Below are 24,982 nucleotides of genomic sequence, written 5' to 3'. Positions count from 1 at the left end.
CGAGGCTGCTTCATCCTTCAGAAGTTTGAATCCCAGAGAAAGTAGTACGTGGAGAGATGGAAATTGTGTAAAAAATTATATTTTGCATTTAAATCCCCCAAAGACCTTTTTTGTCAGACGGTCACAATAAATGCAAATAACGCCACCGTACAGAGAATGAGCAGAGCCTGTGTGCTTTGTGTTTGTGTTGTTTGGCTGCTGTGAGGTTTCATGGAGTCAGAGAATCGTTCAGGTTGGGAAACGCCTCAAAGCTCATCGAGTCCAACGGCTCTGAGGGGAAATGCAGCCACGGCAGGGTGGCCCTGTGCATGCAGTCCTTATCAGTGAGGATCACAAGTGTCCCTTGTTCTGCTGCCACGTTCAGGGCTCCCAGCGTGCTGGCCCAGCCCGGATGTCTGTGGTCACATTCGTTGCTGCGGAAGCCCCGAGCAGTGGCAGCAGACGGTCAGGAGCAGCTCCTGAACCTCCTTGGGCTGCCTGGCAGGGCAGGGTATGTGGGAGGAGAACACTGATACAAATCTCTGGTAAGTAGTCTTGTACTGTGATGCAAGTTTAGGTAAATGCACATTTTATGGGGAAATAAACTGCATCTGTCGTTGAAAAACAACCTCACAGTGTATGAATGATTTTGTGATACTCAGTTCATGCTAATTATATGCTATGGGTGAAAACTTACTTGTTAAATTAGGAACTGATTTTAAAACCCCTCTTTTGTGGATGCATATGAAGGACTTTTTTTTGGATACCAAGTGTTCATGTAACAGTACCTAATACCTACCAGAGTTTCTCTCAATGAAATGGAGTTGTTCTGAGTTAGAGCTTTTGGGATGGAAGACAAAATCCGTAATGTGGCTCAAGCTTGGATGTGTTCCATCTGCCTCCTGAGTTGTTTTTTGTACAGTCATTGTTCCAAACTCGAGGTAAGTAAAATATTTTCCTTGAAATATTGCATTCAAATTTTTAATGGAGCCAGAGATTAAATTGGCTGCAGTTGTTGCAATAGTTTTAATATATCAAAATAAAAAACATTCTACTGTGCTTAACTAAAACCAGTTTCTGACAGCAGGAGAAAGATGGAAAATTCTACTCCACAGTTAAAGCCAGGAAAGGCTTTTTGCTGAGAATTTTTCTAGGTTGTATATGCAGGTAGGACAATGTTTATTCTGAGGTAGTGCATCAGGGTTATGTCTCTGCTTGGGGAGAAGAGGCAGATTTTGGGGAGAGGCTGGGTCCTGTCAGCTTGTGCTGGCTTTCCCTTGAACCCTGAACTGCTGCACGTTCTTAGACAGGATGCACACAGCGTCATGTCAGGGCTAAGCACTTGTGGGTTTTAAATAAATATTTATAGAGTTGAGCACAGAACTTTCCTTGTCCTGGGGGCATTAAAGTTGCACTCACAAAATTCCTATAGAAGTCAGTGAATTGGCATCAGGGTTAACGAGTAGAAGGTGCCAAGACTTGTGTCTCTGCAAGGTTATTCTTACTCTTTCCAGGAAGGGAGGGAAAGGGGAGAGAAAGGGAACTACACCAACATTGACAGAATTCAGCTGTTCATGGTCAAAACAGAGTTGAAATATTCCCCTCTAAAACAAAAACAAGAGCTAAGGATGCATCGTTGCCATAGCCAAAGGGAGGTGAGCTCTCCCTGTTCCTTGTGCTCCCCAGCCTTGGAAGCAACAGTCTCAGTTCTAGACTCTGACTGGACAGCTGGAAACCTGAAACCAAATCCGTATCTTATATCAATATTCTGCTATTCAGGAATGTTTCTGCTCAAACATGAAAATTTGGTGTTAATGCCATTTGTTTAACCCCAGCCGTATGCAGGGGACACTTTCAGTTTATGATTACATTTAAATGCTTTTGTTGGTCAGATATTAATTGAGCCTGAAAGGGCTTTGTTTGTAATGCTTATCTACTGTTGTTTGTCCCAGAATAAAAGCCTCCATCCAGGAGCACATCCTTCCTGGGACAGCACCTCCAACTCTATGTTAAAGCCATTTTCTAACACTGAAAAGGCAGCAGAGTGAGACTGAGCTTTAAAGCACCAGAAAAAAAAAAAGTGAAAGGTCAGCATCCAACTGGTCTGACTGAGGTTTGTGCTCTCAGGATACAGCTGAAGTTGTTTTTACATCCTGACTTACAGCTCCTTCCTGGACTTGGTTTCCCCTGTGAGACATGGATGTGGTGATTTATTTCTTTAATTAATGATCTGAAGTTCAGTTTTTCTGGGGCTGTTTCCGTGCATGAATCAGCCTCTCTAGAAATTCTAAAGGCGCTCGAGTGTAAAATTTAACTACTACCTGTTGTTTGATTGCTGGAGTGTTGGAGTGAAGAGAGGAGCCAAAGGCAGCTGTGGTTTGAAAAAGGATCTCGGGGAAATCTGGGAGCTGCAAGCATCTTCCGGTGCTGCACAAATGGATGTTATTCCTCACTGGGCTCTTGCCCAGCAAATGTGTGGACAGAGACAGAGCAGGGAGGAGAATCACTGCACTGTCAGAGGAGGAAGCTGTGCCTCACGCCTGAGCTACCTGGAGCATAGGAAGGAGGCTGATCCATAATATTGAATCCCTGGATTTCTGGAAAGTTTTGGACAAAAAAAATCTCCTTTTCCCAATATATTACAATCTACAGAAGTCAACCAGGAGATTCCCACAGAGATCTGTGCTGGACTCTAAGCAAACAGTGCAAGAACAGCCTGCTGTTGCTGTCCCAGCTGGAAAACTTGGAAGAAACAATGGTTGTCCTGTTCAAGAACAAGGTTTAAACTCTGCTAAAATACTGTTTTAGCAGAGAGGTCTTGGAGGTAGGTAATTTTACAAAAATACCATATTCATGGCCATGAAAAGCAAACAGAATGTCAGGAATGTTTAGGATGGGAAAGGGCAAAAGAAGAAAAAAACCCACTGTATAAATGTGTGGTGAGTCTGTCTTTAGTAGACTGGAATTGTCTTTAAATAATATAAAAAGTGAGAAAAGGGAAGAAAGTAAGGTGAGGTGATCACTGTAGGAGGAACAACCAAATAAGGCAGAATTTGTGGATGATAAGGTGGAAGCTGTGGCTGCTCCATCCCTGGAAGTGCTCAAGGCCAGGCTGGATGGGGCTTGGAGCAACCTGGGACAGTGGCAGGGGTCGCTGCCCATGGCAGTGGGTGGAACTGGGTGGTCTGTAAGGTTCCTTCCCACCCAAACCATTCCATGATTCTGTGAATTCTGCAGCTGAGAAAGAAAGAGCTGAAAAAGTCTGAAATGTGATAACATCACGTCAGGCATGGGAGAACAAACTGGAAGGGATTATTAATAATTTCCCCTAATGGAATGACTGGGGGAGAGCAAGTGGAAGTGGCAGGTTCAGAGTAAATGAAATGCTTTGTTTGACAACACAGATTTCAGGGAGGAACTCCCTGCCAGAGGACGTGGTGTGCAGCAGAAAGTGCATGGACATGGGAATCAGTGAGACAAATTAAGGGGAAGAGTCTCTTAAGGGCTATTAAACATCACTACTACACATCTGACTCAAGACTGGGAGTTACTGGAGTCTGGGAAGAAGGCTGCATGTGGTGTAGCTCTTTGTGCTCAGCCTGAAGGTGTGATCTTCCCTGGGATCTGTGACCGGTGGAGACAGGAGACTGGGCTAGACAAGTGTTGGATCCAGCCCAGTAAAGCTTTCTTCTCTTCTTGAATGAAATTGGCTCTGCTCCGAAAATTATGTTAACAGTTTGCATGAAAAAAATTAAGACCACGTTGTCCAGGAAAATGTCTGGTGGAAAATAAACGTGTGTGTGTTTGGGATATGTTGGACTGGTGTCTCAGCATTTCTTACATACAAAACAAGCATTTGGTGATTCCAAGACCAGCATCGTTGTGCAGATGCTGACACACTGCATGTTTAGGGTAGGTGATCAGACACCTCTCCTGCCTTAGGCATAAATCAAATTCAACTGGAAAAGCCTGATGGAAACAGCAAACACAAAGCCTCTGGGAAAAATCATGGCAGTTTTCACATAAACCCACGTTTTTATGGGAATACTTGTTGCCAGGCAGGTTTAAACAGCACATCTGTAGTCACCTCATGGGATCAACCTCTGGCTGTGCTTATATCACTGGGAATTCTGCCACAGACTACAGCAGGACAAGATTTTTTTCCTTAGGAAATACTTAGTGCTGCTTATCCAAGACATTCCTGTGCACATGTTGCAAATGTATTTGGCTAGAGCAGCAGCTGCAGAACAACTGGCAGAGCAGGAAAAGAGCAGAATAACTCCGTGAACATATTAAAATATATCCTGAAACATTTTCACTGGATATGGATAGAAATGAAGTTCAAGTGAAGCTGATTTATGGCTCGTAGATGTTTGATGGTTTTGGTTTTTCCTAGGCAAGAAATACAACATATGTGAATAGACATGAAAAGGAGCAGGTTTGCAAATTTCCTTGTTAGTGCCCCAGTAATCCTGATTAAGAACTGGAAATTCCATCCTGTAATGCAGATAAACAAGTCCCTTGGTTCTGGTAGTTCAGTCTATGGAACCTTTGTGCCCGAGCAATGTTCTTTCAATTTTCTGTTCCCTTCCATCACATTAAAGTGTACCAGAAGGTCCCTGTGAGAGCTTCCCTTTACTTGCAGAGGTCTGGGCTTTGTTGGGCATGCTGTGGAACGATCAAAGTAAACCCACAACGCTAACTTGGGAAATACTCCCCTCAGGAATTTACACCTGGATGAACTGAAGAGCTGCTGGACAGAGCTCCATCTTCCATGGAATGATTTGGGACCCAGGCTGGCAGCTTGGAAGGCACTGGGAGAGCCATCGCCTCCCACTGCCAGCCATCAGCATTAGGCTGACACTGAGGAACAGAAGGGGAATGAAGCCATTTTGGCTGCTTGCCCAGGCCTGGAGAACTCCATCCTACAGCAAATAAACAGCTGGGGACTTAAACTTTGAAAAAATAAAATGCTCTGTGTATTTATCTTAGTTTCTGATTAGGGTAAGCAGATGCTGGCTTGCACTGAGGCAGAAGGCAGCTTGTGGTTTAAAAAAAAAAAAAAAAAAAGGATACCATGGTGACAAGAAGGATCTATAAAAACTTTAAAAAGACAATGGGGAGTTGCAAAGTGGCTCCAGGATGTGACTCCAAGGCCTGGGCATCATCCAGATGAGTGCTCCTGCTCTGGAGTGAAGGTGGCACTTCCCTGTGGGCTGCAGGGATGCAGTGGGTGAGAGCAGCCTGGCGATGGGAGCAACCTCGCTGTGCAGGGAAATGCTCCATTTTGTTAATTCCTGGCAGAGTCACTTCAGGATGTCTCCTGAGCAGTCCTGAGAGCAAAGCCCCAGGCACTGGCCTTCCTGGCTATGGCAGGCAGAGCTTGGCCAACTCCTGTGTTGTTTCAGCTGCCCAAAGTGTTGGAAACTGCAGTGTGGCCAGGTCTTGTGAGAACAATTTATCTCTCCCACTTAGAGACACAGTTTTTAGATAATATTTTGTCCAAGTAACATAGAGAAGGATCTGGGGCCTTCAGGGTGATTCACGCTTGAAATGTTACCCAGGGCAATTAATTACTGGGTCAGAAAGCTGCTGCACATACAGGCTGTGCTCTGCTGAATCTCCTCTCCAGGAAAGATTCAGCATGCTGTTCTATCCAGAGACAGCCTGGCTCTTCTTGTAAAGAGGAGGAAAATTTGTATTAAACTTTTTTAATCCATAGCTTTTTATCTTGTTTGTATTATGATATTTAGGTATTTAAGTTGAAGAAAAAAGCTTTGTTCTCTTCAAAAAATTACTTGGTTTAGTTTTAGAACAGCAGTCAGCAAAAAGACTCTTTGTTAACTAAGATCTGTGGTATATGAATTCTTCAAAGATAAAAAGTAATACGCATCAGAGGCACCTGGATCCCTGAGGCCATGTTGTATTTCTTCTTAAAGTAGTCTTTTATTTAAAGAATAAATGCCTAGCAATATAAAGGCAGTGAAACAGCAATTAATGCTGTAAACTTTTACTCCTGTCAGTTAACGTAGCTTCTGTGTGCTAAACCATACAGGAAATAAACTGCTTTTATTGTAAACCACAGGGGCCTCGTGCTGAACTGTCTGTGCTTTTAACTCCTTTCCTAACCTGAGTTCAGCTCGTCACACAAGCACAACCAAACCTGTTTTCCTTCTGCTGTGCAGGGCTCCTCAATCACCAGCAGAAATCCACAGCTTCTGAAAAATAATTACAGGAGCAGCTGTTTCAATAAACCCCCAACCTGCAGCCCTGTGTGTGCTGTGATCTCAGGCTGCTTCCCTGGAAACACTGGAGTGCTGGGCTGATGGGGAGGGTGAAGTCTCAGGGGCACTGAGGTGGCACCTGGCAGTTTGTGTCAGTTCTTACAGGGGGAAGTTGCTGCCAGCATTGCACAGACCCGTCCTGGGATCTCCATGAAGCTGAAGATAAAGGAGAAATAATTCTTCTGGCTTTCAGAGCGAGGCTGGCTGAAAAAAACAGATTTAGAACCTGACAATGGGGGTGAGGTCCAGACTGTCAGGACGTTTTAAGGCTTCCAGAGCAAGCAGTCAGGTGACCAGCAGCACCTTCAGGGCCTTTCCCCCGCTTTTCTCAGCCACATGGTAAATGTTTGAGTATTTAGGAATATATCATGTGTCAGAGAGTTGTCTGCATCTTGTGATACTGAGCCTCAGTATCTTGTTGGAGATCAGTCTTCTGTGTGGTAAATTGCTTTACAGTGTACAAAGCCTGCCTGTGGGGCTGGGCTGTGGTGTATTGATTGATTCTACCATTTGTAGATTCAGCCAGAAATGATCCCTGAAAGTAAATAAGCAGTGATTTGAAAAAATAATTACTCCTGATGACTCAGGAAAGGGAGCTTTGAGAGACGAAGAGAAAATTGTTCAAGGAGTCTGTGACAGAGGTAGCTTGGACTTAAGGACTTTTTTTTTTCTTCCACAAGGCAAAAGTTCCCCTTTCCCTGTTCTGTGACTCAGATAGGAGAGTCCAGTGAGATGCTGAGGCTGTGGAGACCCCAGGAATAGCAGAACAGCTGGCTGATGGGTGGGAATGCTCCCAGGCCCGGCCACTCTCAGCCCTGGGCAGTTCAGGAGTTGTTGGTTTGGTACTGGGCTTTGGGAGGAGTGGATCTGTTCGTTTTTATTTAACCCAGCCCTGAGTTCGGATGCTGTGACAAGGCACATGGAGACTTCCAGGGAAACTCAGCCTGCCAAGCTCCATGTCTGCTGCAGAAAACAACTGTGTGTAATAAATAAAGAGTTCACATTCTGCTGCTGCTTATGCTGTGTCAGTGCATAACTGAGATAATGGGGCCTGTATTCTGCAGTAGGAAGCTTGCTCTCTGTTGGTTTTGGAACAGACGAGCAGTTTTCAGGCTTATAAAAGTCAAATGCCACAAGACTGACTTAGAAAATTGCCAAGGGTCAATTTATTTAGTATTGTAATGGTGGTGTTTCCCTGTGGATGATGACAATCAATTCTGGATGCTGCGGTGTCAGTGGTGGTTAAAGCTATGGTTGCCATACATCAGTGTTTCTTTACATCCTCACCTGAAAAAAAGTAAGAGGAAGCCTAGGTTTGGAAGCTTGATTTTGCAAGATGTTTATTCTGGATAACTAAAGTAGTAATTAAAAAAAAGTTAAAAAAAATCATCCTGGTATGTGAATATTTGCATTTGTAAATTCTTCCTGTTGCTGAGTGAAGCAAAAGCCTGCGGCCATGGTTTGCTCCCTTCTTGCAGCCCTTACTGCTGCTGGGAGAGGCAGTCCTGCCTCCCCCTGGCTCATTTTGTCCCTTTGCTTGTGATGGCACAAGAATCCCCCCGTCAGCTGTGAGCTGGGCTGCTGCCCCAAAGCAGCACTGCTGTGGGAGATTCCCTGCTCAGAGCTCCAGGGAGCCCAGCCAAGGATAGCCTGGCATCGACCTCTGCTCTTTGACCAGGGACAGGACCCCAGGGGACGGCTGGAGCTGTGTCAGGGAAGGTTCAGACTGGATGTTACAAGGAGATTCCTCATCCAGAGGGAGGTCAGGCACTAGAACAGTGCCCCAGGAAATGGTCACAGACCCAGAGTCCCAGGAGCCAGCACTCTCTCAGGCACAGCATGGGATTGCTGGCATGTCCTGTGCAGGGCCAGGAGCAGGATTTGATTCCATGAGGGTCTCTTCCAACTCAGGATATTCTGTGAGTTTGTGATGCTAAGAAGTGCTGTCCATGCTCAGGGACAGTCCTTTAGACTTGGTGGAGAAGGCCTCTTTCCATATCCCTGGTTTATGCAGGTTGAGTGTCTGTGGTCCTGGTAAGGAGCTGTGCTTCCCTCTCCTGGATAGTCCTGCCCAGACCTGGCTGGATGAGGGAAGGTTTTGGGGCAGCCTGTGCAGAGCCCCTTGCATGAGGATGGGCAGGCTGTGGATGTTGGAGGAGTCAGGCAGTGCCCAGAGACTTCCCAGAGACTCAGGCAAAGATCATCCCTAACCAAACACAGCTCGTGGTGGGGTTGTTTGCTGAGATCACGTGAAGGGAGGGGAGAATCCTGCTGCTGTCCCTGGGCCTGGAGCCCAGCGTGAGCAGAGTGCAGAGGTGACAGGCACCCTCCATGCCTCCAATCAAACCTTCCTTGTCTGAGGGGACAAGTGTCAGTCTGACACCTCTCCAGATCTGGGACAACTCTTGGCATTGAGCAGCTGTTACATTCACTGTTTTTCTGTGTTCAGGCTCTTGGGTTGTCTACAAAAAGTAGGCAGGGAGGTCTGGTGTCTCTGCTAGTACCAGCTCCAGTGCTGCCAGAACTTCTTGGACTTTTGGGTTTTAACATCTCCCTTGCCCAGCTGCTGGGCATCTTGTGTTCCATGTGCATGAAAGCACAGTATAAAAAGGCTCACTGTCATCCTATGAGCAAATGTCTCTGGTTTTTGGTTGATGATAAAATGAGATTTTAAATGTTAAAATCTTGCATTAAAATTCCTGCAAGTGGAAGTTTTGGCTGTGTGGAGTTTGTTTGGTTTTGAAATCCAGGCAAATAATCCCATTGGGTATTGCCGCCACTTTTCACAGAACTTGAAAAGAAAGAAAAAAGGAAGGAAAAATCCCAGAGATACAGAAAGTCAGTCTCTGGATGCTTGCAGAGTCTGTGTTTGGGGAGGCAGTCTTTGAGCAGGCCATGATCACTGTGGGGAAGAGCTTTGCCATATCCTGACTTGTGAATGACTTTGACTTGGCAGTAGTGACCCTCTGCAAGCCTTTTACAGAATGAACAGAAGCGTCTAAGCAGAGAGTAGAGGGATGTGTCACTTCTGGCTGTGGTGAGGACACAGATATCCTCACTGAAGGAGGGTGCATCTGATCTGCAGAGCCCCCCAGAACACACTCCCAGCCATTTGTGCATCTGTGGTAGGCTTGAGACTGTGCTGGGCTCTTGGGCAAAACAACTGGATGCTGCCAGTGCAGTCAGGAGCCTGGACAGGCCAGGAGATGCTGAATGAGCAACTGAAAATATGTTGGGGAGCAGCCAGGAAAGAGGACAGTTGAAGAAGAGTGCACTGTGTCACCCTTATTTTCATGGAATCGTAGAATATCCCAAGTTGGAAGGGACCCACAAGGATCAAGTCCAGCTCCTGGCTGTGCACAGACACCCCAGCAGTTCCACCCTGTGCATCCCTGGGAGCGTTGTCCAAACATTCCTGGAGCTCTGGCAGCCTTGGGACTGTGACCATTCCCTGAAGAGCCCTTTCAGTGCTCCACCACCTTTTCCTTGCAGCCAAAAAAAGAGGAAGATTTTCTTCTGAATTTGATACTTCAGTAGGAAAAGAGGTGAGGTTTCAGCTGACAGAACCATCTTCATGTACTGGAACAAAATGTGAAGTTTATTAAATGGTACTTTTAAACATGGGCTTCAGGTGTTGTTGATAAGATGTTCTCTGTTAGAATCCTGGTAACACCGCAATAGTCCTTGACAGGCAGGTGCTAAAGGATGAATGGATTCACCCCGCTCACCTTCCCAGTGCTTGGGTATCATTTGTTAAAAGCAGAATTTACCTTAAACTGTGATAATAGTGTTAATTCTGAAGGTGCCTTCATGGAAAGTAAACCTGAAACACATTAAAAAGTCATCAGGGCTTTGTTAGGCAGTGCTGCTGCTGCTGTGTGCCAGAAGCTGGGGAGATATAAATAAGGAAATGTTACTTGTCCTCCTACTTGACTAATGGGTAGAGGAATCTGCTTTTGGCCGCTGCAGGAGGAAAGTAGCTAAAGAGACACTGGATGTTGCAGCAAGACAGTTCTGACTTATTTGTGGCCTTTTAGGATCTTGTTTAACTGTAGTTGAGGTGTGGTGGAGTTTGCTGTACTGTGTGTCTGACACCAAATTAGTGACACTGAAAAACTTTGCTGGAACACTCACTTCAAACCCTCCATGCTGCAGCAAGAGAGAAAATGTTTCTTACTTTTTCTTAACTAATTCCTTGAACTCCAACAGCAAGTTGGCAGTGTGGCACTTAGGAACTGCTCAGCTGTGCTGGGCTGTGCCAGCCAGAGGGGCCAGGCTGGTGTTGCTGGCTGAACTTCCCAAAGCAGCCCAAGGGAGCTAAATGCCAAATCCCCCTCGGGTTTTATTCTCTTTGCAGTCTGTGTCAGAGTAAATAAAAGCGAGTGAGAGTTGGGTCTCTTAAATACCCTTGGTTCCCTTGAGAATCCTGATTCCCCAGGACTTTTGCACATGGAGGTGACCTTAACTTTCCTGTTTGGTTCTTCTGGTAGGAAAAAACTTGTTGCATGCACAAGGATCTTTGGACCTGGGTGTTGTTGGTGTGGGATTTAACAGGTTTTTAGGCCTTGGGTTATTGAATGAATGCAGTTACAATGGCATTATAATCCATGAGAGGAGCTTTTCTTTTTGCTCTCATGAATCAGCTTTTTCATTTATGTAACTTTCTATGGTTTCTAGAGCAAGTTGTGGTCGTGTTTTGGGAAGTGCAGACTTTGTCCTTTGTTCCAGCTATATTTTTGGCTTGTGTTCCAAAATCTGGTCTGTGGGGTGGTACCTTATGCCAGGCTAAAGCCCTGTTACAGACAGCCCATGTGTGCTGCCAGACATGATGTAACCTCCAGGTTAAATTGCAAAACCCTTTTGGTAGCCTGGATGTTCCTCCAGCCTCACTCTTGAGTGGTCACTTTGCATCCTTTTCATGCTTTCAAAAGGTGTCTCCCAAAGCCACAGGTGAGCAGCAGGAATGTGGTTGTTGCTCTCAGTGGGAGCTGGAGTCTGTTTCCTCCTGCCCCAGGTCTTGGGCTGCTGATGTTGATATTGCCCAGGGTCAGTGGGTACCTGGTGGTAAAAACCATTTCCAAATAAACCAGTTTTAATCTGTTGGGGTCTAACCACATCAAACCAGCGCTGCTGTGCAGGATTCATGTGGCTATTGCCATGGGCTTTCCCAAAGGACCCTGCAGGGAGAGAGTCAGGACATATGGAGTCCATCTGGATATTACTGAATTTCTGGAAAATTAAAAAAAAAAAAAAAAAAAAAAAGAGCAGCACAAATCTAGCGTGAACTTTTCCAGCCTCCTGTGTTTTATTCAGGTCCCATAAGTTCATGGTGGTTTTGCCATGTTTGTCCTCAGTCTCATTCAGACCAGAATCCATCGGGAGAGACAACGATGGCACCACTCGTTTAATGCTCTGCTGAAAATAACCAGAACAAAGAAGTGCTTTGAGCTCTGTGATGATAATTACCCAGACCTAAAAATAAGCAGATGTTCTACCAGGCAGGGAGAAATAAGAGTGAGACAGTAATTGTTGGGAGACACCTGGCAAAGCTCTGATCAAGCCAGGTGATTGCTGGAGTTGCCTGCAGGTTTCCCACCCTCTGACCACATTTTACAGTGGCACCACCAGAACTGGCACATTGGATTTTTAAGCTAATATAGGGGGTAAAAAAAATGGCTTATTCAAACAAATAAAACCAACAAAACCACTCTAGAAAAATAAATATTTTCTGAATATTAAAATAAAAGCAAGGAAAACTGTGATGGAGGGTAGGACTGAGGCTGCTCAGAAGGCAGCCCTGCTGCCAAGTGCTGGGGTGGGGAATGAGCTTAGGGGGCCGACAGGAATCTGTGACATTTAAATCCATGGCTGAGCTGCTGGGCTGTTTAACTCCTACAAATTAGGTTGTAGTGGGAGGAGAAAATCTGAGCATTTTGCAGCTCATTTGCAAAGATGAGCTTCTGCATTAGGGACTCTGGGTGATGAAGGCAAGGTAATTTGAGAAATTAGGTGAGACAGATAAAAACCAAACTAAAACCCTCAGTAGCTTTTACTCTTAATTCCAAAAAGTGGCAGTGGATTGTGGCAGTGTGGCCCCAGCCCAGTCGACAGGTCACCCTGTGACAAGTCAGTTTGTCATGGCAGCACTTGGCATTCCTCATGCTGCCCATTCCTGCCAGGAAAATCACTTCCTGGGGGTTTCCACCTTGCTGCTGCTGGCTTCTGGTGGGGTTTGCTCAACATTTCTTGCACTGCACTTTTCCCATTCACTACTTAGATTTCAGTTTATCCATCTTCAGGAGACTCTGAAGCTTCTGGAGAACTGACAGCTACAAGTCTGGCCACAACCAGTAGCATAACCTGGAGTTTGGAGTTCACCTTCCTGCACAAAGCAGCTGCTTCTGGGATTTGAAGATTTGTTTCCACTGAGGAAGAAGTAACATCTTTAAAACCATAATTGGCATACAATACAACTGCTTTAAAGCTATAGTTGCTTTTGATTATCTGGAACCCTGAAGGCTGGAATTGGAATTGGAAATGGGAAAGAAAATCCCTTTTACATGTGGTGTTGTCTTGAAACTGAATTGAGAAATATGTAAGATCAAATGTAAGATCTGCTCTAAGGTGTTGCTTCTCTGTTGTCCTGGTGCTGGATCCCAGTTGTGAGGTTGGGAGAGACAGCTCAGGACACACCTGTAGCAGGAGCTGGAGAGAATCACAGAATTGTGGAATTGTTATTGTTGAAAAGACCTTGAGATCATCAAGTTCAACCATAAACCCAGCCCCGTGTTCATCACTCAATCATGTCCTCAAGTGCCACATCCACATGTTTTTTGAACACTTCCAGGGAATGGTGGCTCCACCACTTCTCTGTGCAGCCTGTTCTAATGCTTCATAACCATTTCCATGAAAAACTTTCTCCCTATTCCTAATCTAAACCTTTCCTGGTACAACTTGAGGCCATTCCTTTTGTCCTGACCGATGATACAACGATGGCTAGGAACATTATAAGAAATCCTTTTATCATTCTTCTATATCCTCACAATACTGCATGAGCCATTTAATCCCATTTGGGAAAGAAATTAATAAAATCTAGGTTTTTCCCCTGTATGGAGGTTGGGACACAGGAGCCACAGAAGTGGTGGAGAAGCCTCCTGCCAAGGGCCAGGATGGCAGAGCCCCACTCAGCAAGTTTATTGTTGGATCAAAACAGCAGCGCTCAGACTGTAAACTTAATTTGAGTTCCAGTGGTCCATAAATAGATTTCCAAAACATGTCTATTGTCCAACCAGGGATTTATTTATAAACTGAAAAAACAACAAGACTGAAATAAACCAACCCAAACCCCTTCTTGGCCAGCAGTGTGGACTGGACTGTGCTGTGTGTGTGCCTGCGTACACCAAATGAGATAGACCCTTCTGTGAAGTTCAGTTCCAAAAAGTGTTTAAAATTACTGTTTCCCTGCAGTGGAGTGGTGCTGGGAGAAGTTGGCTCTTGAACAGCCAGCACAGTCCTGGCTGGAGCTGAGGATGGAATGGTGCCTGCTCACTGGACCAAGGTTCTGCAGCATCATCCCTGCCTCCTTTCTGCTTATTATCTTTTAGCTGAGTTATTTTTTTAAATATTAAATATTTGGAAGAGAATCTAAAATGTTGCAGCATTTTCTGGAACGTTTATTCCCACTTTGGGGTTAAAATTTTCTTTTTGATGAATTGATTTGTTGGCAAACATCACCTGTTTGTACTCTTGGCAGCTTTGATGTGGTTTCTCTTGTGTTACTGACATCACTGATGGGAGTTAGATTAAGAACAGTAAATTGAATTTCTGATGTGTACTCAAGTGATGGGAGATACTTGTTCACAATTCTACACTCATTTTTATAATGTTATTTTGTGCTCATGCTCTGTTGAAAGCTTAATGTTTCATGACTGGTTTGTAACTGGAAGAGAAGGGAATCTTGATACTCGGTGGATTTTGTAGCACAAGGTCACAGTGTGTGGTGAGACTTTGCTTAACCACCAGTAACTTGCCATAAAGCTGTTTCTGTCCTGGAACCAGACCCTGAAATCCAAAACAAAGAGAAAATAGATTTCTTTCATTAAATGTTCCTTCCAGTATTATCTTGGGAACATCAGCAAGAAGTAAAATATCTCCACTCACCTTAGGAATTGTTTTTCTCCCAAGTGTGTGTTGAGCAGGATGTGTTTCTGTTTCTGGGGTTGTTCTGAGGGCATCTTTGTTCCCAGGCAGGGCAGAGGACTCCAGGGGATGCAGCCCTTCCTCCTGGCAGTCCTGGCTTCACCTGCTCCCACCCCTTCTCCTTCCATCCCCTCTGTCTCCACCCCACAGGGATTTTCATCCCTGATCTCTGTCCATCCATTTTGCTCATTCCCTCCACTCCTGCCCCCAGCCTCTTCCCTTCCTTCCAGCTGTCTGTCCATCCCTGTCTTTCATTTCTCTGTCCTGTGCTCTTGTGTCTCCATAAATGCTCCTCCCCACCAGTGCTGGTTCGGAGCCTCGGAGCCCTGCTGGGCTCCAGCTCCTGCGCTGACTCCAGCCACGTTCCCGGCTCTGCTGCTGCTCTCGGCCCTGCACAATGTGTCAGGAGCACTCGGAATAAACAAGGATTTTCGTGTTTGCCAGCTGCAGCGAGCTGCCCTTCACGGGCCAGAATGGCTTCAGACATGACAGTTGTTTATGCAGGCTGAGGTGCGGGCTCGGGGAAGGCGCTGGCCGCTCTCCCCGGGCAGCTGGGGGAGGTTTTGTGGGAAGCGAGTGCTGCGTGTTGACAGGAGCATCCTGAAGGAAGGCTCCTCACTCCTTCCCAAACATGGGCAACAGGAACCATCTTCCAGGCTCTGTCCCGAGCAGAACGTGTGCCCTTTCAAGTAAGACAAAACACCCTGAAGCAGCAGCAGACGTCTCTTGCTCTATTTTTGGCCCTTCCCTCCCAGCGCTATTTCACTGACTGAAATTAATGGAAGTTTTCTAAATAAAATTCCCTGAAATAACAGGATCTGGCAGCTCGGTGTCCCTGCTGCCCAGCAGTTGGTGCCCTGTTTCTCTGGAGCAATTACTGCTCTTGTGTAAGTGTTCATCAGCATGGCCAGAGGATTTGTCTGAGGAGCTGGGAGAAAACATTGCTGCTTAATCTTCCAACTCTTTTTTTGTCTGATCAGAAAACAAGGGTTCCAGACTAATAATCCTCATGCATCAACACCATCCTTGCTTTTCTGTAGAGTTCTCTAGAGGATTACCTCCCTTAACTACAGACGGCCTGAGAGCAACAGAGACCAAACTTCATGCTTGCCTCACAATGGTGCCTTTTATAGCAGAAAAAAATTCATTTCCAGCTTTGCCAGCTCTTCAGAAACAAGCAGAGAGGTTTGTGATCACCCTTTGGAGCCCCAGTCAGTAGTTTGGGATGTGGTTGTACCTCCTGGAGCTGAAAAAACAACCCAGAGAAAAAAAAACAGAGACAGAGATGCTGGGAGGGTGTGAGGATGTGTGTGTGGCTAAAACAATCTAATAGTCAAAACGATTTAAAAAAATACAAAGTGACTTTTCAGGGGATCAAAATGCTGATTCCTGTCCAATTCAGAGCTCTTGTTTTACGTGGCAGAGTGTACAGGTTATTGGTGGAGTGGGTAAAAGCTTGGTTTTCTCTAATTCCTTAATAGTTCTGGGGCATCTCAAAATGTGTTCCCACTAAGCAATGGATTTTGGACAAGTTAAGGACCTGAGAGTAATAAAAACTATTTGGATCTGAAATTTAGAGATTGTAGGAAATGGTTAATTAAACATGTAACTGATTCAAGGAAAAAAATTTACATTTACTACCAGGTCATACTGACCAAAGAGTTCACAATTCCAAAGACCTTTCCTTTATTTTAGCCCTACAGAACAGTTCATTAAGTGCTCCCTTTTTTTCTCCTCTGAGTTGTAGAGCACAACAGAGAAGTTTCCCTTCTGCTGCTGCTGTTGTTAGAGGCAGGCAAGGAAACCTCTTACCCAGAGCTTTGAGTCTGCTGAGAATGTTTTTTATACAGCCTCTACACAAATTATTTCCTTGGAACAGTATTAACTCCTCCAGTTTGATTTATTTTTAGCCATGATGAAAATTAGCAACATCCTTTGAGTTTCAGGACGAGTCCAGCGGCTCCTGTGCTGCTGAGGTCGGAGGAATTACATTGGCTTCTCAGCAGGCAGCTTCCCTGCTGGAGCTGGGAGCACATTTCCCTCTGTGGGGAGAGCAGGATGCACTGAGCTGGATGCGCCCCTCTCGTGCCTGCTTGAACCTGCCATGGATAGAGCAGCTCCAGACCGAGCCAGGGAGTGCTCCAAGGTTCCCTTTTGGATGTGCTGGGCTCTGTTCCCCAGCCCACATCCTTCAGGACAGCGCTCTCCATCACACTCCCTGCTGCTCCTGGCGTGCCGGGTGCCCGCGGGTGCGGGGCTGTGCAGGCCGGGGCACGGGCTCCATATTTGGCTCCGGGCTGGCTGTCCCTGACCCCGGCAGCTCCGGGTTTGCCTGTGGCCGTATATGGAGCGGCTGCTCCGGGAGCCGCGGCTGACCTGAGTTAGCACCAGCAACATCTGTGTGAAACGCTGCTCCTGCAGCACACGGCGCATTAGGGTAAAGCCAGGCCTTGGACTGGCTTTGCATGAAGGGGGTCATTTGAAGAAAACAAATATCCCATTAAATTCCATCTTTTTATTGTTTGGTAGGATGTGCATGGTTATAATCTCATTTGTGGTGTTGAAGTCATGCAGAGGGAGAGCAGAGCATCTCTGTGTCAAGAAGTCAGTAACTCATAATGACAGTAATAAAAACCGTGCTTGCCACACAGATCCTGCTTTTCCCTTGGATGCTGTGTGAGTGCACAAGGATGGGTGGCAGCAGGTGTGGGACCTCACCCAGCTTCCTTGACATGAGTTAGGACGGGGATGTGGGTCACAGCTCTCCAGAGACTGTGCCCTGCCCTGCAGACACCCAAGAGACAGCGGGAGAGAGGTTCTCTGCACAGAAGCATGAACCAAAAATGCTTGGTAAGGTTCTTTTGTCACCGAGGTGGACAAAAGCCTGGACTCTGAGAAGGAATGGAGATGTTCAGCCTGTGCTTCCAAGGGCACAAGGAAGCAGTTGTGCCTCCAGCAAACTCCACTGCACCTGAAAAACAACATTTCCCTGAGCTAAATGTAAAATCTGGTCAGTACAAGGGCCCTGCTCACACGTCTGCTTTTGGGTGGGCCGCTTTAAGGTACAAAACACTCACATTTGTGTAGGGACACCATCTTTAAGCTTCAGCCTATTCAGTTTTGTAGAAGCCAAGTCAAGGCTCAGCTCTGACTCTTCAGAAGATAGTTTTTGGTGTTAAGAATTTTCCTACCGCTCCCATTTTCAACCCGTGGTTTCTGCATCAAACCCCAGAACAGCAACAAAAATTACTTCACTGATTGTGTTTACCTTATCTCCCTTCCTCCTTCTTTTGTGACAGATTAAAAAGCAGCAGCAAGATGTGTTAGGCTTCTTGGAAGCCAACAAAATAGAATTTGAGGAGAAGGACATCGCAGCTAACGAGGAGAACCGGAAATGGATGCGGGAGAACGTCCCCGAGGACAGTCGGCCAGCGAGCGGGAACCCCCTGCCCCCCCGGCTCTTCAACGACAGCCGCTACCTCGGGGTGAGGGCTGCTCCAGCACTGAGGGCTGCCCCAGCTCTGCTGTGCTCCTCCCCTCACCTCCAGCTCCCTGTGCTCCTCCCCTCACCTCCAGCTCCCTGTGCTCCTCCCCTCACCTCCAGCCTCCTGTGCTCCTCACCTCCAGCCTCCTGTGCTCATCCCCTCACCTCCAGCCCCCTGTGCTCCTCACCTCCAGCCTCCTGTGCTCATCCCCTCACCTCCAGCCCCCTGTGCTCCTCACCTCCAGCCTCCTGTGCTCCTCCCCTCACCTCCAGCCTCCTGTGCTCCTCACCTCCAGCCTCCTGTGCTCATCCCCTCACCTCCAGCCCCCTGTGCTCCTCACCTCCAGCCTCCTGTGCTCATCCCCTCACCTCCAGCCCCCTGTGCTCCTCACCTCCAGCCTCCTGTGCTCCTCCCCTCACCTCCAGCCTCCTGTGCTCCTCCCCTCACCTCCAGCTCCCTGTGCTCATCCCCTCACCTCCAGCCTCCTGTGCTCCTCCCCTCACCTCCAGCCTCCTGTGCTCCTCCCCTCACCTCCAGCCTCCTGTGCTCCTCCCCTCACCTCCAGCCTCCTGTGCTCCTCCCCTCACCTCCAGCCTCCTGTGCTCATCCCCTCACCTCCAGCTCCCTGTGCTCATCCCACTCCTCTTCCTCACTGTCTGTTCTTCACTGTGGTGAGCAGCAAGCCAGGGCTTGCCCAGCTGCAGTTCCCAAACTGGGAAGGCTGTAGGAGGTGTTAGACATTTCCCTCCGTCTTGGGCTTTTAGTAATAATTGGTGCTTGAGTATTCCAGTCACACCATAGGAAAGATTAAAATGCAGACTTCTTGGTTTGGATCCTGTCTTGTAGTACGTATAAAATTTTCTTTTCCTATGGGGATTTTCCCATCTTATGGCTCTGAAAGTTCTCAGGTTTTTTACTCCTCATTTTCCACATGATTGTGAGTTAACATCTCACAGAAATCTGGCCCTTTTACACCAACCTTATGTCCTGTAGCAAGTTCAGAGATCTGTTCTGATCTGTTCAGAGGTCTGTGTGGCGTTTCCCAGTAGGTGTGAATCCCAGATCATATGAATTGATATCTGCCATGATTATAAATCCATTTTCTGATCCTTCTTGGGATCAGCTCTGTGTGCTGCTTGCATAAGGAAGGCTGCTGTGGTTCAGTTACTCCAGTGCCTTGCACAGATTAAAACTTGGGTTGCAAACAAAAATCCTACTGTAATTATTTTAATGCTTGACCAAATGTAAGTTGCCCTGCAGTACTTGTACTCAGCAGGCCATGCTTGAATGGTTATTAGATTAACTGTTAGTTTTATTTTTAAAACTTAATATCTTCTGAACAAAGCTCACAGTGTGCATTTCTCTGGTCCTTTTCAAGTCTGGCTCTGACCTGCACAGTCTGTAAGTCAAGACCTGCCAGTTCTGGACCTTTGTGAGACAAATCTGTACCTACTGAAAGAAATTATTCTCAATGTGCCAAGAATTTTTCTTGCTTGTAATAGAAGCAGAACTTGAAATAATATCCACAGTGAGCTGTTGTGTCACTTGGCTCTCCAAATTTTACTGACTGGTTGTGACATGGAAAAAGGTTGGTTTGGAGTGACAAACATAAGGATCTGTAGTTATCGAACCAGTAGACTAGTTACAAGGTTCTTGCTGTGGGTTTATTTCATCCCCAAAATTTTGGTTGATGTCATGTTGAACTTTAGAAATTCGGTCAGTTTCTGTTGCTGGATTCAAGTAGCTACAGTTCAGCTTTCAGGAAGGTAAAAGTTAATTCTGTGCCCAGAATTTGAACCTCTTTCTGTCTTTATCTGATGCCTCTCAAGCATGAAGTTCCCCGTTTGTTCCATCTGATGCAGCACAACTGGCAGAGCAAAGAGCAAATTGGCCTTCCTGGCCCATGCACAGCAGAGAGGCTGGAACTGGAGATGCTGTGTGGGCTGGCACGAGCCCTGCTCCTCAGGCCCAGGAATTCTTGTCCTGGGAGATGCTGCAGAGCGGGCTCATGGCCTGTGCACCAAGATAAACAATCCCTTTGTTATCAAGCAGCCCCAGTCCTGTCAACAGGAGGGCTTCAGGGAGGATTTACCATAATCACACACATTTTTATCAAACCAGCACGCGATTGCTGCATGTGCAAATTGAGCAATAATTTGATACCCCTGAATTCCAGGCAGTTGGAATCTTCTGGTTCCTGTACTTTGTTCTGTTCTAGCTGCAGCAGCCTCTCATTAGAGCTGCCCCCCTCAGCTGCTGTTCCTTAGGCATTTGCCTCCCAGACAGTCAGGAATCCAAAGCAGTGTGCCCTAAGCAGCTCTCCCTGACTCCAGCCTGAGATCAAGCTGCTACCTGCCTTGGGCTTCCCACCCAGGACTCCTGTATCCAAACACTGCCCAGGAAAGCTGGAGGAGGCTGTTAAAGTGCATCAGTTAAAAATAGAGAGCAGGAAAGTCATTGGACTGATCCCTGCTGAGTTCAGAAGTCAGAGTGAGGGAATTGTGTGGTGACTTGGACAACAGTGAGCTTGCACAAAACTTCTGGCTTCCTTTAGTTGGGGTTTGGTGTTTCTTTTCATTTATTTATTTATTTATTACCTTAATTTTCCTGGGAAGTGGCTGTGTGTATTTAGGGTATTTGTAGTGCACTGAGTGAACAGTGCCACCCTATTCACTTGCACAGACTAATCTTTAGTGAGAAATGCGATGGGGAAAGTGCATTCTCAGTGTAAAAGTTCCAGCTGAACTTCTGACAGATTTAAGAGCTGGAGTCACAGTTTCACAATTGCCATCCCTATCAGGAATCAGCAATGACATCTGGGAACATCTCATTAAAAGATCCAGGCTCGGCTGCTTCTGAGGGGGAATGTCCACACCAAACCAATGACAACACCTTCCTTGTGTGGAGTCTGTCACTCTGGGAGAGGTTGGAGCACCTCACAGCAACATCTCGTTGGGACATAGAGTGAATTCCCAGCTTGTCCCTTTCCAGCCTGACCAGTTTGTGTGCTGTTAGTGCTAATGCCACATACCTGAGCTGACATGATTTTGCATTTGGCTACAGGAAGCAGTTTGCTTGGTGTTGGTTGGATGACACCCTAAACTGAGTTGAGATTATTTCTGACAATTCACTTCTCTGGTTTTTATTTCCAATCCCTCCTGCCATGGCAAAGGACTACGATGCATTCTTCGAGGCGCGGGAGAACAACGCCGTGTACGCGTTCCTGGGCTTGACTGCACCTCCTGGGTCAAAGGTAGGTGAGCACCTCCTCACAGGGAGCCTGTGGCTTTCACCTCCTTCTCTGCTCAGAATAGGATCTGGTACATGTCATTGCCCCCATCAATCTCCCTGGGAGATACTCAGTCTCCAGAGGCTCTCAGGCTTCAGTTTCAAAGTAGTTAATATTTGCACTGAAGAATTCATAAGAAACCTAGATGAAAAAAATTATCCCAAAATCAAAGAATGTTTTCAATTCAGCAAAAAAGTAAAATTCATGTGAAATTTTGATGAGATTTTTCTACCAGAAAATCTATTGAAACCAGAGCCACTGTTTCTGAAATAACATGGTCTTGCTTCAGAGTAATTTTTTCCTCTGGTTTGTTATCCAGAGCTTATTTTCCTTTGCCAATTACGAACTGGGCTACTGCTTTGCGGATGCAATGGGCTGGAATTCTCCTTTTGATTTTGATAGGATAAGACAAGCCTGCTTTATACGTTTCACTTGACAGCAGCAGGATCCTCCAGGTCACTTCCAGCTTTCCTGTTCCAGTGGATAAACACGCCGCTCCCTTTCAGCTTTACTCATGTACGAGTTGAAGGTCATGCTGTGCACATCACTAAGAGACCTAATTTTAAAGGTGGATGGTGACCCATGAGCAGTGAGCACTGGGGCAGACTGAAGCAGTTTTGGGAGCCAAATTTCCAGCAGTAGCTCCACTGGGAATGGTGTGATGAGGAAAAACTGCCTCATGCAGAGCTGCCCAGAGCAGAACCTGGGATATGCACCCCAGTGTTACCCGCTGCGAGGATCAGACCAGCTGCACACAGTGCCACAGTCCTGGTGAAGTTCCTTGGAACCTCCCTGCTCAGCAGTGTGCAGGATGGAGCCAAGGAGCCAGGAAGCAATCCTGAGACTCTGAGATACAGAGACGCTCATGCCTTCCCCCTGGGAAGTGCAGTGGTACCAGAGAGCAGCTGCTGCCATAACAAATCAGGTCACCTGTCTCAGTAACGTTGGGAACGTTGCTGCTTCCCAGACCTGCTGGCTGGCAGGAGCTCTGCTTCTTTCCTAAGGGATGCTCCAGTTCTGTCCTCACCTAAGAAAAAGGTGAATTTTAAACAGAAGGGATAGAAAGAACACAGCTGTACTCTGCTGAATTTCCATGTTGTGTTGGGCTGATGATGGTAAATAACCTTTGCAGCAGTGACCTTGTACCCCCTGTGTCCTGCTCTGGGGCTGATTTTGGGAATCTCTCCCACAGGATGTCCAGTCAAGTCAGTTGCAGGCTGCTGAGGAGTGTACACAGATTTGTAGGTGCTGAAATTGATGTTTCCAGCATAGCTGTGTGCAGCTTGGATATAATGTTGTAGGGAATGACATGGCAACTGCAGAAAATGGCAGGAAACCTCCACTCGATGCCATCAGGAGAAATTTTGGAAGTTATTTGACTCTGAACACAAAGGTTTGATATTAATGCAAAGCAGAACTGGTTCAGAAGTGAGCATGGTAAATTCAAGTAACTGTTTTCTGAGCCCTGATGGTTTGGTTCATCCTTTGGATCTACAAACTCTGGAAAAAGGCTGACCTTTAGTTTTTCTTAAATATCTCCACTTCAAGCAATATGGGTAGATTTTAAAGGGAGAGGGTTTTGTGAGTTAAAAGCTATGTTTAATTATTTCTTTATTAAAGATTTAAGAACTGAGAGGATGCTCAGTGAGGGGCCTTGAGGGAGAAATAAGGAAAAGTATGAAAGAGGGACAGTGTCAAGCCTGGAAAACTGAGCCTCTCCCAGATAACTTGCAGGCCTACGCCCAAGAAAATGGAATTTGACCTCCAAGAAAAATAGGTTAGCAGGTTACTTGTACCAACCTTCCTGAGCATGAGGGAAATAGCAGCAATCCTTACCAGCTTTCCAGTGACTGTTGTGAAGAAATGTACTTTGTATTGAAAAAAAACAACCATTGAGGTGCCAACATTGCAGTGCCCTAGGCTGGGTAAGGGAGTTGTTACGAAGCCAAGGGGACCTCCTCTTTCTTACCATTCAAAGAACCACTTGTCTTTTAGAGAATATCAAACACACTTCTTTTTTCCAGGCTTTGTAGCTCTCTCTGATCTTCCTTTCATTGCTCACCTGCCTTTTTTGCTGTGGATGTCCTCGCATGAGGCCTGTGGGTGACATCTGAGCCCCAGTGACATCCCAGCCCCGCTCTCTGACCCGTGACAGGCCAGCAGAGCAGAGCATGGCCAGGAGCACGGCAGCTCCAAGCCAGGCTCTTCCCACGCCCTGAGTTCAAAGGCAGTTGGCCAGGACAACCAGAGTGAGCCACCACATCCAAGATACAGGACATATGTGTGGGACTTCCTGCCCTATAGGCTGGGGTCACCCACTGTGTCTCCTCCTAAAAAAAATTCTAGAGACTTCTTGGAAATTCCCTTCTTAGTCCTTTCTCCTTGTGTGTTTTGTTTGTTTAGCAACTCTGGGTCATGGTAACAATGATATTGAATCTGTTATCTTGAGTATTTCTGTGCAGTCACAAAAGCAAATGGCTCCAACACATCTTGGCAGACATTGAACTTTGTCCTTTCAAATAAACCAGGCTGTCCCTGCTGAGGTGCTGCACTGAGGGCACTGGGAATTCATCTCTCATTCATCTCCTTGTAGGTCATGGTGCTGCTAGCAGGTAATTAAATTAATCTGCATTCAAAAGCACATTTGGAGAAACCAAAAGAAAATTCCTTTTGCATTTCTTCTGTTGTCATTCTGTTCCCATTTATGATCACCTTACAAAGACTGAAAGATTATTGAAAAATGCAGGTTATTGTTTTATAGTGTTCCTTTGGAAACATACTGAGAAACTACTAACATGTAATTCTTCTTTGCTGTTTCAGGAAGCTGAAGCACTGGCTAAACAGCAAGCGTGAATCAACTGCCTTAAATGTCTGTAAAGGGAATTTCCACAGCTTTTTATAAAATAGTCCAACTGTCTCTGCTTCAAGAAATGTAGATGTGATTTCTAACATTTGATTGGTGCTTGCAGCATTCACTGTCCATAAAACAAATTGAACACGGGATGGAAATGGGAATTTCAGGGTAGGGAGTGGGAGTGGGTTCTGATGGAAGCCGAAGCAATCAGACATCAATGAGTTACATTTACTTTAAACTGTCCTGGCAATTCGTCCATTTTGTGTAAACTTAAAGAAACTATTTTAGTACTAAAAATGCAGATGGGTTTTACATAGAGATCCAAGTATTTAAACTATGGAAAACAGCATCTAAAACCTCGTCAGATACTAATTTAGTGCCTGAGTTGCCTCAAAAATGTTACTGAGTTACACAGTAAATTTTTAGTGTCTTTCCTGGTTTCAGGTGAATTTGTAGGTGGTACTGTGTAGTTTAACCATTGTAGTCACTTTGGAAAGTTGTGTTTGTCTTCTGTAGAATGGATATTTAAGGTTTGTATTGTTACACAGTTGTACAGGTGATAAAACCCCCAACAAACCCCACGTATTTCTCATTTAAATGATCTGTGTGGCCTCTTGGACAAAAAGGGCAGTGGACACGGGTCCCTCACAGCTGCCGAAGCACAAGCAATGACACATCTGGGGCAAGGTTCAATGTTGCAAACAAGCCAAAACAGCCAGAAATGGCCTTTCCTTACCTGTGTAAGGGTGAAAGCCTTTAATGTATTTCTCTACAAAAATACCAGTTCACACTGCTTAGAGCATTAAACATCTCACTGCATGTTCAAGTAGCCATTAGGTTCATATAGTATTTTTTCAAATGAGGAAATAAATGTTTGAATAGCAAGTTATTG

General features: G+C 46.0%; 1 protein-coding gene across 1 annotated transcript in view; it reads left to right on the top strand.

Moving 5' to 3' along the window:
• SH3BGRL (SH3 domain binding glutamate rich protein like) overlaps positions 1–24,538 on the top strand; it is a 28,491-nt gene extending 3,953 nt beyond the window's left edge. The window contains exons 2-4 of the mRNA XM_077786496.1: positions 17,762–17,947; positions 21,120–21,200; positions 24,057–24,538. Of these exons, the coding sequence (XP_077642622.1) occupies positions 17,762–17,947; positions 21,120–21,200; positions 24,057–24,089 (300 nt within the window). The 3' untranslated portion in view covers positions 24,090–24,538. The remainder of the gene's footprint in view (positions 1–17,761; positions 17,948–21,119; positions 21,201–24,056) is intronic.
• Positions 24,539–24,982: the final 444 nt, after the last annotated feature.

Source organism: Lonchura striata, chromosome 14 (genome assembly GCF_046129695.1).
Source record: "Lonchura striata isolate bLonStr1 chromosome 14, bLonStr1.mat, whole genome shotgun sequence".
In the NCBI taxonomy this organism is placed as follows: domain Eukaryota; kingdom Metazoa; phylum Chordata; class Aves; order Passeriformes; family Estrildidae; genus Lonchura; species Lonchura striata.
The sequence above is the reverse complement of the archived record's forward strand: the minus strand, read 5'-3'. Positions and strand labels throughout refer to the sequence as shown.